The 14,463-nt window shown below is 50.4% G+C and overlaps 1 protein-coding gene across 1 annotated transcript in view; it reads left to right on the top strand.

Moving 5' to 3' along the window:
- Nucleotides 1–14,463, top strand: part of ATP8B1 (ATPase phospholipid transporting 8B1) — a 958,513-nt gene that overhangs the window by 295,510 nt on the left and 648,540 nt on the right. The window contains exon 10 of the mRNA XM_069627043.1: nt 6,428–6,586. Coding sequence (XP_069483144.1) covers nt 6,428–6,586 — 159 coding nt within the window. The remainder of the gene's footprint in view (nt 1–6,427; nt 6,587–14,463) is intronic.

The following is a 14,463-nucleotide window of genomic DNA, read 5'->3' as shown; positions in this document are numbered from 1 at the left end:
GAACCACCCACTCCCTCCCACGCACCCATGACCGCTCATAATGCAAGAAAAGGGCAAGACCAAAGACACCCATTGCACCCACTAGCATCACCCATTCTCTGAAACAGTTTGCAACCACTGCCACTGCAATTTAGAAGAGAAAACGTCTCGCCCGCGTCCAACCCAGTCCTAGCTCTTTTCACTCCTGCCTCCTGGGCCCCCAAAACAACTGCTCCCTCATCTCTACACTCCACCTTCCCATTGCCAGTCGCCTGTCCCCCATCCCAACTGCTCTCATCCCCACACTCCACCGCCTCCCTTTTCACCCTCTCACCACTGCCGGTCCCCACATCAGACCCCGCCACCCGCCATCCCTACACACCCTCTACCCACAGAGGCATCCCATCAAATATCTTGCACCCTCATCAACGCCAGGTCAGTTTCCAAAAACAAACTCCACATCTATGACCTCCTCACGGAAGAAAACCCAGACATCCTATTCATTACTGAGAACTTGTTCTCGGATGACTACAAACCCCTCGCCCATGAGACCTTCCCAGCTGGTTACATTCTCACCGTCCGGAACAGATCACGAAGGGGATGCAATATTACACAAAGACCAATTCAAGCTAATAACCAAGGACACCTCCATCAGCACCACAAAACTATGAATCCCTCCTGGTAAAACTCCAACTCACACCTTCCGCCTCACACAGCTTCCTACTCATCTATAGACCCCCCCGGCTATAACATCTTCAGATACATTTTGAGAAGCACTGGTCGCAAACCTTATCCTACATCCAACCCTCACCATTCTAGGAGACTTCAACATATGGTTCGACTCCAAACCCTATGACCACGGCATTCAGACAGCCTACATCCACTCAATCTGCAACACCACTCCTCCTCACACGAGAGGCCACACCCTTGATGCAATATTCAGCACCGCAAACATATCTACCCAGTCCCGGAACCTTCTATCATGGATGGATCACTCAGAACTCTGTTTCACCATACCACTCGACACTGTGGTCAGTGGCCAACACCCCACACAGCCACCACCAACAGCCTCCTCCACTTTCCCACTATGGGACAAAGTGGTAATCGCCCCAGATCTTGAATTCTCTCTCTCTGCAATTCCCTCAACTCACTTTTCCTCACGGAAGGACCCCCGGCAATACACTCCTTCGACCTTATACCACGTCAAAACGTATAGCGCAGAGATCTGGGCCAACACCGAGGTGGTTCACCCCCAATCTCAAACCTCTCAAAACCTCAAACCGACCCTTCAGCCCAAAACAACCGCCCTCGCTAGGACAACCATAATTTACAGATCGGAAATCAGAAAAAGCAAGAAATCTTTCTATGGGAACCGAATCCAAAATGGTCGCAACCCAAGTAACTAATTACATAAAATCATAGCAGAATTCAAATCCCCTTCATGTTCTAGCCTGTCCATACCAAGCTCTCAAGCCTTATGCGACACCCTCTCGCTCCACTTCTACAATGCCGCCAACAAAAGACACATCACCAACATCGCTAAACTAAAAATCCTACCGCCACCGCCCACTTGCCCGCAGCCCCCCACAATCACAATCTTCTTTTGACTTTCTCTGTCCTCACACACCAAAAATTCCTCTTGCTTATAGCAGTCAGCCACCCATCAGGCTCCCCAGAAGACCCGTGCACACCCTCAATGCTCAAAAAAATACTAACCTCCACCTGTGCAGGTAATGTTGCATGCACAATCCTTACTCACTGACATTAGGATCCTTCCCGAAAAGCCCTCAACATCCTACACCAAACCCATTCTCAAAAAACCGATTCTTGACCCACTGCTCCCCCAAAACTACTGACCCAGCTCCAATACGTGTTTCATCGCACAAATGATATACCGCGCAGCTTACAAACAGCTTGGCCAATTTACGGAAGCCAACAACCTCCTAGACCCAGCACAATTGGGGTTTAGACCACTAAGGGGAACAGAATCCTCCCTAGTTTCCATCTGGGACGACCTAAAAAGAACAGCCGACTCAGACGGCTGCGCGGTTCTCATCCTGCTAGTTCTTTCCGCAACCTTCGATACCATTGATCACACGTTTCTATTAGTCAGTCTACAAACAATAGGAATCACAAGCACAGCCCTTTCGTGGATCTCCTCCTTTATCTCTAACCTGTTGCAAATCATTAATCTCGACCAGTTCACATCCATTTCACGTCCAGTTTGTAAAGGTGTTCCCTAAGGAGCGTCCACCTCACCGCTAATCTTCAATTTCTACATACAACCCATTCCCGCAATCATCTGCTCATACAACTTACCTGCTTAAAGTATTCAGACGATACACGGATCATTCTCAAAATCCCAAACTCCGAAGCCCGGACCTGTCATCGTGCTTCTCTGACATTGATCACTTGATTGCGACCAACCACCTCATCCTCAACCCTGGGAAAACTGAAATCCAAGCCTGCGGAAAAATATCACTCATTCCCCAGCCAATTCCATGATGGCCCAAATCACTAGGACAAGCACCTGCACCCTCGAGCGTGCAAATTTGACTCAGATCTATCCCTCACCCAACACACCACCAGCGTATCCAAAACATGTTTCTTCCACTTGGGTATCCTCGGGTGGATTTTCACCTACCTGACCTATCCACATCCTTTCTCGGCCATCAACTCCATCAGTCCCCCGCCCTAGGGGGATAGCTCAGCGGCAGCGTGCTCGACTTGGAAACAAGACGACACGGAGCAACACAGGTTCAATCCCTGGGTCCACGCTTGGAAACCTCTGGGTATTTAGCACATTATAAATATATCATATATCATCATATCATATCATCCTTTCCCGCCTAGACTACGCAAACTGCCTCTACCTAGGAGCCACAGCATCCCAACTAAGAAAACTCCAAAGAATCCAAAATGCAGCAGCACGCCTGCTCATTAACCTGCCCGCCAGAGAACAGATTAGCCCTTCCCTGAGAGTCCTCCACTGGCTCCCTATTGCTTGACGCATCTCCTTCAAAGCCAGGTGTATCACCCATCATGCAGTCCACAACACCGGCCCTGAATTCCTCAGACAAAATTCTCCCCTACCAACCTTCCAGGAACTTCAGATCTCACGCTGCATTTCGCCTAGTGATCCCAACCCACAGCTCAATTCGACTTGGCGGTACCCCCTCTCAGACCAAGCGCCAATCTGGAATTACCAACACGGAAATCACCAGCCATCCAGGAAGGCCCTTATAACATGGCTCTTCCCAATACTCTCCTATCCTACTGCTCCCGGTGAATATACCAGTAATAAACAGCCCTGCATCAATCACAAATCGGGGGCCGGCAGCTCTCGCAGCGCTTTCACCTTGACAAACAACCACATATTGCTCAGCAACACTCCCAGCCGACTGGTACTCCTGGTAAGCTAGCAGCTTTGTTTTGGCACAACTGATCCACCATCAACCCACCCACAACACTCCCACCGGCCAAGCCCTCAAGGTAAGCCAGCAGCTTTTCTGTGGCATTCGCAATATTCTCACTGTACCCCCGCCAGCCGGCCCACATTGAGAGATGACTAACAATGAAATAAGTAACCCAGGGTAGCACACGCCCATCACCAAGTAATTCACTGCCAATCTTAACCTGCTTCACTCACTCAGGGAAGCTCTCAACACTAGCAACCTCCCACTACTAAGGTATTCCCTAATTTAGGTACAACTAACCATCAATTAACCTACGGCACAGTAAGGCCTAGGTGCCCCCCTCCCAAACCACCACCGCCGCCCGCCCAAAATGCAGGTGTAGCCTCCTACCCTGTTTATTATATGACGAGACCTACTGCATTTTGAGACCTAGGCTTCTTGCACACTATACAGGATTCCCAAATATAGTTGTAGCCTCCACCTGTGTTTACTGTAAGATTAAACCTACTGCAGTGTGATACCTAGGCCTCTCTCCCACTGTACAGGACTCTCAGATCTAGGCATAGCCTCTGTCTTTGTTTACCATTTACCTAAATCTACTGCACTGTGAAACATGGACCTTTTCTCCCACTATGCAGGATTCTCAAATCTAGGTGTAGCCTTCATCTCGGTTTAATATATGCGGATACCTGCTACAGTATGAATGCTAGGCACATTGGTATAGGACTCAATTCTAGCCTGGACATAGATTTCCCCAGCCGAGCAATCTCGCAGCCTATGGTACGTATATCTTCACACCACTAGCGTGGACAAAGGCCGCAGGTAGGGCCAAGCATCCATGCATGATAGATTATGGCTATGGCTAAGCACATCCGATCGAGTGCACACTTAGCTGTCCAGACAAACACCAAACGTACCTCAACACCTCTGCCACTAGCATACAGCAACCACCGCCTGAAAGGAATCTGGAAATAGCTGGTCTCACATAGACTCTCTCAACAATAGCAATCTATCTCTAACCCTCAACAGCATCCACCCATGTGTCTGTCCTCTTAGTCGAGCCTTGCCAGCCACCCAAGCCCTAGAACGGCAACATGCATCGCCTAAGCTAAACTCCCTAGAATTTCCAACCATATCGCCTACGGTCACCAAGGGCGTTCAACCGAGGAAAAAGCGCATTGAGGCCACACAAGTGGTGGAAGAGTGCTATATAAATAACCAAATACAATACCTTGGCCAAGACGCTGCCTCACTCTTTCTTCGTGCTGCTCATTTGCTCTTGTTTTCACCTGATGGCTTATGTTAACCAGCAATCACTAGCCGGTCTGGTCTCTCTGCAGTTCTCCTAGCCCCATCTCCTGCGTTAGTGAAGGTAGCTGTTTGAAGCCAATTGTATTTCTGCAACAGCTCGACTACTCACTTCGGTCTAGCTGAGCGATCTTCATTTTAGTTGCTCTCTTCCTTGCGTCAGTCTTTGTTACTGATGTAACTACGTGATGTTTAAAAGTTCTATGACTAATTTTTCAGAGAATATAGAGGGTTACAGCCACAATAGTCTATGAGGGCCTGATGTACTGAAGGGTTGTCCTTAAAAAGGGACCTCAAGTAGTCACCCCTCCCCCCCACACCCTTCTACGGTCAGGATAAGGTAGTAGCTGCAGGCCTCATGTGGAGAGGCTACTTCTGGAAAAGGAGTGATGACATCAGATTCATCAGATGTTTTGTCGGTTCTTCCTTCTATATTGTCCCCTGTTTGCTTTGGTCCTGGTGTATGGTTTGCGGAGTGGCGTGTCTGAACTAAGTCTAAATAAATCTACATTTAAAGTGTGGCTAGATTCAAAAGTAGCAGGTTGCAATTTTAGTGTGGCTAAATTCAAAAGCAGCGTTGACCAACTTGTGCAGCGGCAACACTCAAATATGGTGCAACCCACGCAGTGGCATAATTGAAAATGGAGTGCACTACATCTGGGACACCCTGGTGGGCGAAATGAAAAAAGTGGTTAGATTTGATGTAACATGCCCCCTGTTGGAACACCTTGGGAAGCACTAGGCAGGGCACAATACAGTAGTGGAAAGATTCAATGAAGACGTTTCTTACCTGGAAGTAGATGTAGATGTAGATGAATAGAGCCATCTGGCAGGGCTAGGACACCAGGCAAACTGGGATGGTATAGGCGCCCGAGGGAAGGTGCCCTCAGCCTTTGCCCTTAGCAGGCTGCCAAGCAAGCCTGCCTTGTGAGCGTTGCTTAAGAAATGGTGGACAAGGGGAGGAGAAAGGAAAAAAAACAAGGACTAGACCACAAAGACGGGGCACTCTAGGAGCAGACCAGCTCAATAAACCGAAGCATTAACAGACGTACGTCCAAAAGTTACCAAACATGCTCAAAATCTCTGTACCAAGTGGTGGTTGTGCCGGATGGCTACAGATTAAAATCCAATATAGTAATACAATATAATGAAAATCAATTTCTAGCATCCTATGCATTTACTCCAGTATTTTAGCATGTTGAAATATTTGTATGAATCTTTTCTATTGTAGTTTTAAACCTTTGCCCTTTATAGGTTGTCTGGGTAAACTACTGTTTGGTAGATATGCAGGTAGTTTGGTTTCCAATATTAATGTCATTCGAGAAGTGTATAGGTATGTTTTTATGGAACAGTCATATTAATTTTGTGATCACTCTATGCGATTTCCATGATTACATTATGTATGTTTTTGATGGTGTTTTAATGGAACTATTGTTCCAAAATAAACGTATATTGATGAATGCCGTTCTGCTCCTTTCGATGCATAAATTAGTTTAAGTGTAATGTACACACTGAACCAATGCTAGATGGCGTACTACACAAACGTGTGACCCTAAACCAAATATAAGCTGCATAAACACTGTGAAATAATTTTCATATAAATTTATTTTACAAATTTCCTACATCAATTTATTCTAGAAACAGAATCATCTTTCCTGTGTTTTATTTGAACTGTAAGCATCAAATGTGAAATTAATGACTCACAATTTTTTCCCTTGCTTTAGGAATGGTTGAATGCGAAGAGCCCAATAATCGACTTGACCGGTTCATAGGAAATTTAAGCTGGAGAAAAGGGAAACATGGATTAAACGCAGAAAACATATTATTGCGTGGCTGTACAATCCGGAACACAGAAATCTGCTATGGACTTGTCCTTTATGCTGGTATGGGTATTACAACTTTATTAAAACAAATATTCAAATGCATTTCAAACATTTATGAAGGTACATCTAGTTATTGTTTCTATCAACCCTTCAGATTAGAGTATCAAATGATACTGGAATAAAGAGAATGAAAAGCTGTCAATAAAGGTAGGGAACAAAATGAGCATAGAACAGAATACATGGTCTTCAAGGAACTTGCTGAATAACAAGGTTTATATTTATTTTCTGAAAAGACATCGTATTGTTGACACATTTTGTAGGGACTAAGGTTCATATTGAGGCAGCCGCTCCAGTAAAAGATTGTTTGGAATCTTTGTATTATGAGCCACAGAACACTTATATATGCAGTCTGTAGAAGCAGCAAAGATAGTTGAAATTATTGATGCAAGTAGATTTGTTGCCATAGCTTTGCATATTGCTTAATTCTATTTCAAGGAGACGCCAGGTAGTGTTTTCTTCAATTCTTTTTGCGATACGGTTTATATAATGTGAACCTTGCTAAGAAGCAATGGATTGCTCTACGGTTAACAAGGATGGTGGAAAGGGATGTTACAGGATGTAGTAAGGTTGGTATGCCCTACTACAGTGGTGGTATATAAACCTAGGGGTTGCAGGTCCTAGGTCACCCTAGGTATTCCCTGACGAGAAGGGTCTTGCGTTCCTTCCCGAACTGAGGAAGAATTGAAGAGATACTTATTGTGACCAGGATGTTTTTCTAGTAGGCTGGGGCAGAGCAAGAGAAGGTTGGCTTCCTTGGTTTCTCTTTACATGGCAGTGTACTCTCCACACGAGGTTTGTGGCTAGCTAAGCTGCTTTTTAGGCAGTATTTGGTATATATTGATGCAGACAGGAGTATCCTGGCTGGGATGGATAGCCAGTGTAATTATCTTGGGGTTTGGGAGACGTGGTCGCATTTCTTAGTTCCCATTATGAGGCTCACAGACCAAAAGAGGGCCAGATGTGTGGCTTGAACACTGTGGCAGACAGCATTTACTCCATCATGGTGTGAGATTTCCAGGGCCTGAACTGTGGCTCTGAAATTCTCAGGTGGGAGGAAGGGTTTTATCTTCTGGATCGGTGCTGGTTGATACCAAGCAGTTTGGGCTTTTTTGGCACATTGGGCCAACTGAGGTGTGTGAATCAGTCAAGGTGCATGCTATTCACCCGTCCTGGGTGGCCTAGTGGGACAACTTAGGTTTTGGTGGGATTGAGTTTAACATGTTAGCCAAGCTTGGATGGGGTGGGAGCGGGGAGGCTGCCGAGGCATTTTCTGAGGTACAACATGTCTTCAGTATAATTCACCTTGAGGTTTAACTGTGTGCTGTTGGTATATTAGTAAAGTGGAATGTTGGGGTTGTTGAACATCAACCCTAGTGCTTCCACATAGTGATTCAAGGTCATTAGGCCGAGTATTGTTCTAGTTGGTGAGCCGTTAAACGGAATCTAGGTGATAAACTATTAGTAGCGGTTCTGCTTTTCCATCTTTAATCACTAGAAATGAGGCCTAGCATTTGACAAAGTATTGATTGTAGCCCACTTTTTAAAATGTCACATGTCATCAGGCTTGAATAATCAGCGACCAGATAGGACTTGACCATTGCTGGCATTTTAGAAAAAAAAAACATTGCAGATTTTGGAGTGAAGTCCTTTTAAGCAACAAGTCTCAACCAAAAATGTTAATTGGCAAATGTTTTATATAAAACGTTTTGCTGAACTATGGATGGTTCTAAACGCTGAAAAAAGTTATAATCCAGTTTAATGGTAATCCATTCTTTCAAGGTTGATAAAGGGATGAGTGGGCTCAGCTGTGGTTTGAACTTGTCAATCGTGTGCTGGCCCCATGCCCTAGCTGAGTGATATCCACTGGGGCAGTAGATCAATATGTGCCTTAAAGGTGGCACTATCTTAGACTGTGTGTTGAGCTCCACTTTCTCTTATTTGTCTCATTCCTGATCCGATGTGACTTTGGTGTGTCCATGCCAATTTTCTGATATTGATGGGTTCTGATCCAAATGGAGCCTCTGAAGAAATACCCTGCTTGGCTTTTGGAAGGACTAGTTGAGTGATCTGAGGGGGGCTGGTTCCATCACAGAGCTTGTGGGTGATGTGCCCGGGGAGGAATGGGCAGGATCCCCCTAGTTTACCCCTGCCACTCACTGACCTTGACATGTCCTTGTATTCACTCACTGAACACAGTAAACCTGCCTGGCCTTCAAGAAACTAAACTGTTGGGCAAGAATTGATGTAGGTCACCCTGTGGGAGACTACAGAACACCTTCCTTTTGGTATTGGGCAACCCACCTTTTGGTATAGGCCTGTACTTCACAAGTTGGTAGTGTGACTGAGCAGCCAGGCTTATCTCAAGAGGGGTAAATCTGAGCTGTAGCAATGAAATTCACAAATACAAGTAACACACTCAGGGTTTTAATTATAGTTATTTCTTTATTTAACAGTAGTTTTTAAATGAGCATTCTTTAAAAAGGCCAATATATGTTACAATCAAATATACTTTATAAAATACCGTTCCAGGATCAACACAAAGCTAGTAGATACTCTTTTTAGAGATGCCTTTTCCACACTTCCTACATCCTGAGGTGACTTCACTAACTAGGACAGTAATGGCATTTATATATCACTAGTACACTTTGTAGATTCTGAAGTTTGCATAAAGAAAAGGTTAAGGGAAGAAAAGAGGTTAAACGGGTTCTCAGAGCATTTGAGCTTTTGAATCTTTCAATGAAGTCCAGACAAAAACCTTTCCCAGCAATAATGGTTAAAAACCTCTGACGGGGAGGCCACCAGGGGGCGCACAGGCAATGGCTGCCTGATCGCATCGCTCCCGCCGGATCCGGTCTATTAGAGGGAATTGAGCCCCCCCCTGAGACCCCCCCGGGGCCCCACCCGCATTTACGGGTCGATTGACCCCCCTGGGCACCCCCGCAGCGAAAGAACGGAGTCTGCGGTCCCCGGGAAGCCCGAGATCGAGACCCGCGGGAGCCGCGGGAAAGCAAGATACGCGGCCCGCCCCGCCGCAGAACCAGCAAGGCAGGGCAGCTTTCCGCCCAGACGACACGCAGCAGAGGCGGGCGGAGCGCAAGCCAGAGACCAGCGCCGGAGGCGGGGAGCGGAGACGGGACGACGCGGTCCCAGAGAAAACCCCCGTCGGGGTTCGCCGGAGCCCCTCCTGCGCCTTCGGGCCCGCCCGCTGCAGAGGACGGGCCCCTCCTCCCCCGCCGAAGCTGAAGATCCACGGGCGGCGGGAGCGGGCCCCCATGGGGAGGCAGTGGATTCGTGCCGGGGATCGGAGGTGAGGAGGTGCGCTCGAGCGCCGGCCCCCCCCTCCTGCCACCAGCAGCTACCCGGGTGAGTGGCCCCCGCCGAGGGACGGTGGGGCGAGTGCCCGCCTGGAAGGATCCCCCCCCCACTGTGGGGATCAATCCTAAGTGACAGGGGGACAGGAGCAGCAACCCCCCCCCGCCGAGGGTCCCAGGGGGGAAGGAAGGGGGAAAAAAAAAAAAAAAAAAAAAAAAGACGGGCCCCGGCCGGCCACAGTGACCCCGAGATAGGGTGTGAGGCCCCCGCCGGACGACGGTGGGGCGTGTGCCCGCCCTCAGTGAGGTGAAGCTTGCTCCCCTTCCCACGGAAGCGCCTGCGGCCCGTGCCGGGGAGGCCTCCCCTCCCCCCCCCCCGAGGGGGGCGCAAAAGGCGGACCCCCCGCCCTCGGGACACACACCGGATGAGCTGGAGAGAGACTTTGCAGGAGTTCCGCTTTCAAGAAGCCAAGAGGGGCAACAACGGTTCGGGCCCCAAAAGAACCATGGCCCAGTCGGAGGATGCGGCTCCCCCCCCGTCAGCTATGGAGAGGGGCTTCGCCTCGATCCTACAAGAAATCAGGGACATGCGCTCTGACATAGCCCAAAAACTCGAGAAAATGGACCAGAGGGTGGAAAAGGTCGAAGACAGATTACTCCAGGTTGAGACCAACCAATCCTCATCAGTGACCCAAGACATACAATTTAAGGTGAGGCTGGAGGCCCTGGAAAAGAGAGAAGAGGAGAGAGCCCGACAGATGGACGATTTTGAGAATAGGGAGAGAAGGAATAACCTCAGATTTTTCGGGGTGCCGGAGTTGGAAGGAGAGACAGAGAGGGACGTCATCAGAGCAGTGCGGGACATCATCACCCTCCTATTCGCCGATGAGATGACCACAGAACCTATATTCGACAGGGTGCATAGGGCGGGGGGCAGACCGGGGGGCCCCCGGTCGATACTGGTCAGGTTCCACTACTACTCGGAGAAAATTAAGGTGCTGGAGGAAGCCAGGAAGGCCAGAAATATCACCTACAACAATGCTCAGGTCTCAATATTCCAAGACCTTTCTGCCTACACGCTAGCCAAGCGGAGAATGTGTCGCCCGCTCACGCAGTTACTCAAGGAGAAGGGAGTGCGATACAGATGGGGCTACCCCTTCTCCCTGACTTTCGAATACATGGGTCAAAGAACTACCCTGGTTACTGAAGAGGACATCCGGGGTGCCCTGCTGGAATATGCAACGGACACGAATGACAGGAGGGGCCCGTCGGGGCCGGAGAGGGCAGGACCTAGTGGACCCGGCCCGTCGGGGGAAAGGAGGAGGCGAACCGGCGCACGAAAGTTCAGGAAAATGAATACGCCATCACCAGCTAAAGACGGGGAGAGGAGAGACCCGGATGACTAGGAAAGGGATCGCTGCACACAGGTTGGGAGAGCTCAGTCAGGAGCAAGTGGGCGTACCGATTCCTACGCCCCGACGAACAGCAAGTATACGGGATGTATTGAAGGGGTGGGGCCCTGGGGGGCCCGGGGGGCTCAGGAGGAACAGCTTCCAAAACGATCGGCCCGGCCAGGGGAGCGGGCTGGTGGTTCGGCCAAAAGCCAGATATGGCGGGACAACTTGGCTGGACGCCGGGGAGGGGGGAGGGGGTCAACGCGGGAGTTTGGGGGTTTCAGTTTGGGGGGGGTCTGGGTGGCAGTTGGGGATTAGTTACAGGCCCTCCGGAAGGGGTGGGGAGGGGGGGGGGTGCATAGGATCCAACCATGGGAGTATCCAAACACAGGTGGTGTAGGTGAGCCGACACGGAGAACGGAACCGCTTGATGACGGCTGAGGGTCTGCCAGCCCTGGGGGTGGGCACTCTCAATGTACGGGGCCTGAACACCCCCACGAAGAGGTCCCTGGTCACTAGAGAATTCAGAAGGGCCGGCCTTGATATTCTCTTCCTGCAAGAGACTCACTGGGCAAGAGGAAAGGAACCCACGATGAGGGGGGGAGGTATAGGAGAGGTGTTCTGCGCGTCCCACAGGTCCAAGAAGAGGGGGGTGGCCATCCTTCTGGGGAGAAACGTGGGCTTTGTAAAAGAGGAAATAGTGAAAGACCCGGAAGGCCGATACCTGCTGGTGCGAGGATCCCTACAGGGCTCACCGCTCACCCTGGCGGGGATTTACGGTCCCAATGAGGGCCAGGCCCAGTTTTGGGAGCGAGTGGCGGAGAAACTCAAGCTCTTTGTCCGGGGGGGGTTGGTAGTGGGAGGTGACTTCAACATGGTAATCGACCCCGACTTAGACAGAAGGCGTGTTGGCCCTCAGCTCCCCAGGCCCACGGACGTCCACATGGCCCGGTCCTTACGGAAGGTTAACGCAGAGTTGGGCTTGGTGGACACACTCCCCTCCCCCGGAACGGGTACTCCTTCCTACACATATTATTCGTCCACCCACTCGTCCTTTTCTAGAATTGACTACATCCTGGTGGACGAGTCCCTGCACTCGTATGTCTCAGGCCACAAAGTTGACCCCGTCCCCTGGTCGGACCACGACCTGGTTCGAACCACCATAGCAAGGGGCTGGCTAAACGACCGCAGAGGGAGATGGAGATGTAATGATTCCCTGCTGAAAGATGAGGTCCGTGCCCAAGAGGTGCTAGAGGCTATTACGGAATTCTTTGAATTTAATGACAATGGCGAGGTGGGCCCACACACCCTATGGGACGCCTTCAAGGCCACAATAAGGGGCTTTCTCATCAAAATGAGCGCCCAGGCCAAAAGAGTGAGGGAAGCCCAGGAGAAAGCCCTGAGGGGGAAAATTGCCCAACTGCAACCGGTGGGGCCCCGAACGGCCCCCTTGGACCACGGTCGGCTCGAATCACTAGCCGACTATCGGCTCCAGCTGCGAGACCTCCTCTTACACAAAACGGAGCGAAGCCTCCAACTGGTCAAGCAGAAGTATTACGAAAAGGGGGACAAAGCGGATAGAATCCTAGCCTGGAAACTGAGGGAGGTCCAGAGGGAAAGAATGGTAAAGGCAGTGAGGAGTGAGGAGGGGACCATGGGCCATGACACTCCCCACATAGGAGAGGCCTTCCGGAGATATTTTGAAAAACTCTATACCTCGGAATGTGGCGGGCGGGACGAGGAGATAGAGGGGTTTCTCAACTCGGTTCGGATACCGGCCCTGTCCGGGGAGATGGCCGAGGGACTGGAGGGGCTGGTGACAGAGGAGGAGGTGGGCAATGCTATTAGCGGGATGAAGGCGGGGACCTCCCCCGGGGAAGATGGCTTCACAGTGTCCTTCTATAAACGGTACCGCTCTACTCTGGCCCCACACTTAGCAAAGGTTTTCAATGCAGTATTAGAGGGGGGGACCCTCCCGGACTCCATGATGGAGGCCATAATTGTCGTCCTTCCCAAGGAAGGTAAGGACCCCACTGATTGTTCCTCATATCGCCCTATATCTCTACTAAACATTGATGTCAAGGTCCTTGCCAAAATCATTGGGAAACGGATGGAGAAGATCCTGCCGACACTGATCCATGGAGACCAGGTGGGGTTTGTAAGGGGTAGGCAGGGCTCAGACAACATCCGTAAAACCATAAACTTGATCCACCACGCCCAGAACTCCGATCTTGACGCGAGCCTCCTCTCTCTGGACTCGGAGAAAGCGTTCGACCGGGTCGAATGGCGATATATGGAGCTACTCCTGCAGAGAATGGGATTCGGTGCGCACATCAGGGGTTGGGTGATGGCTCTTTACAGAGCTCCGAAGGCCAGGGTACAAGTGAACGGCAGGCTGTCAAGCCCCTTCTTCCTCTCACGGGGCACGAGACAGGGGTGTCCACTGTCCCCCCTGTTGTATATCCTAACGATGGAACCCTTGGCCATAGCGGTGAGGTCGCTCCCGGAGATCAGAGGGATAACGAGAGGGGAGGTGGAATTTAAGCTTTCCCTGTTCGCCGATGACATCCTGGCGTACCTGGTGGACCCCGGGGCCTCCCTCCCCCCCCTCCTGTCCCTGGTGAATACATTTGGGCACTTCTCGGGGCTGAAAATTAACGCTTCCAAATCGGTCCTTCTCCCCATGCGGGTAAACGACCCAGCTCTGGACCCCGTGGGAACCTTTCACGGCATCACAGTGGGCAGGGTTTCTATTCGCTACCTGGGAGTCCTCCTCACCAGAGACCTATCCCAACTATCCCCCGCTAACTATGACCCGGCCCTGGCTAGCATTACCAGGGACCTCAGGAGGTGGAGCTCCATGATCTTGTCCTGGTACGGCCGCATGACGGCAGTAAAGATGAACGTGCTGCCGCGCCTGTTGTATCTCTTTACCTCTCTCCCATCCAACATTCCCGACCACCTCATGAGGACACTACAGAATGCGGTCCGAGAGTTTATCTGGCAGGGTAGGACCCCGAGGACTGCGAGGGCGGTCTTGACCCTGCCGAGGGAGGAGGGAGGGTTCGGCTTGCCTGACTTCCAGCTCTATTTCCGAGCCGCCCAGTTGCGAGTCCTCCTGGAGCACATGAGGGAGGGGATGCGCACCTACTGGTCTTACCTGGAGGACATG

The sequence above is a fragment of the Ambystoma mexicanum genome, chromosome 6p, assembly GCF_040938575.1.
Source record: "Ambystoma mexicanum isolate Mex_15411 chromosome 6p, UKY_AmexF1_1, whole genome shotgun sequence".
Classification (NCBI taxonomy): Eukaryota; Metazoa; Chordata; class Amphibia; order Caudata; family Ambystomatidae; genus Ambystoma; species Ambystoma mexicanum.
The sequence above is the reverse complement of the archived record's forward strand: the minus strand, read 5'-3'. Positions and strand labels throughout refer to the sequence as shown.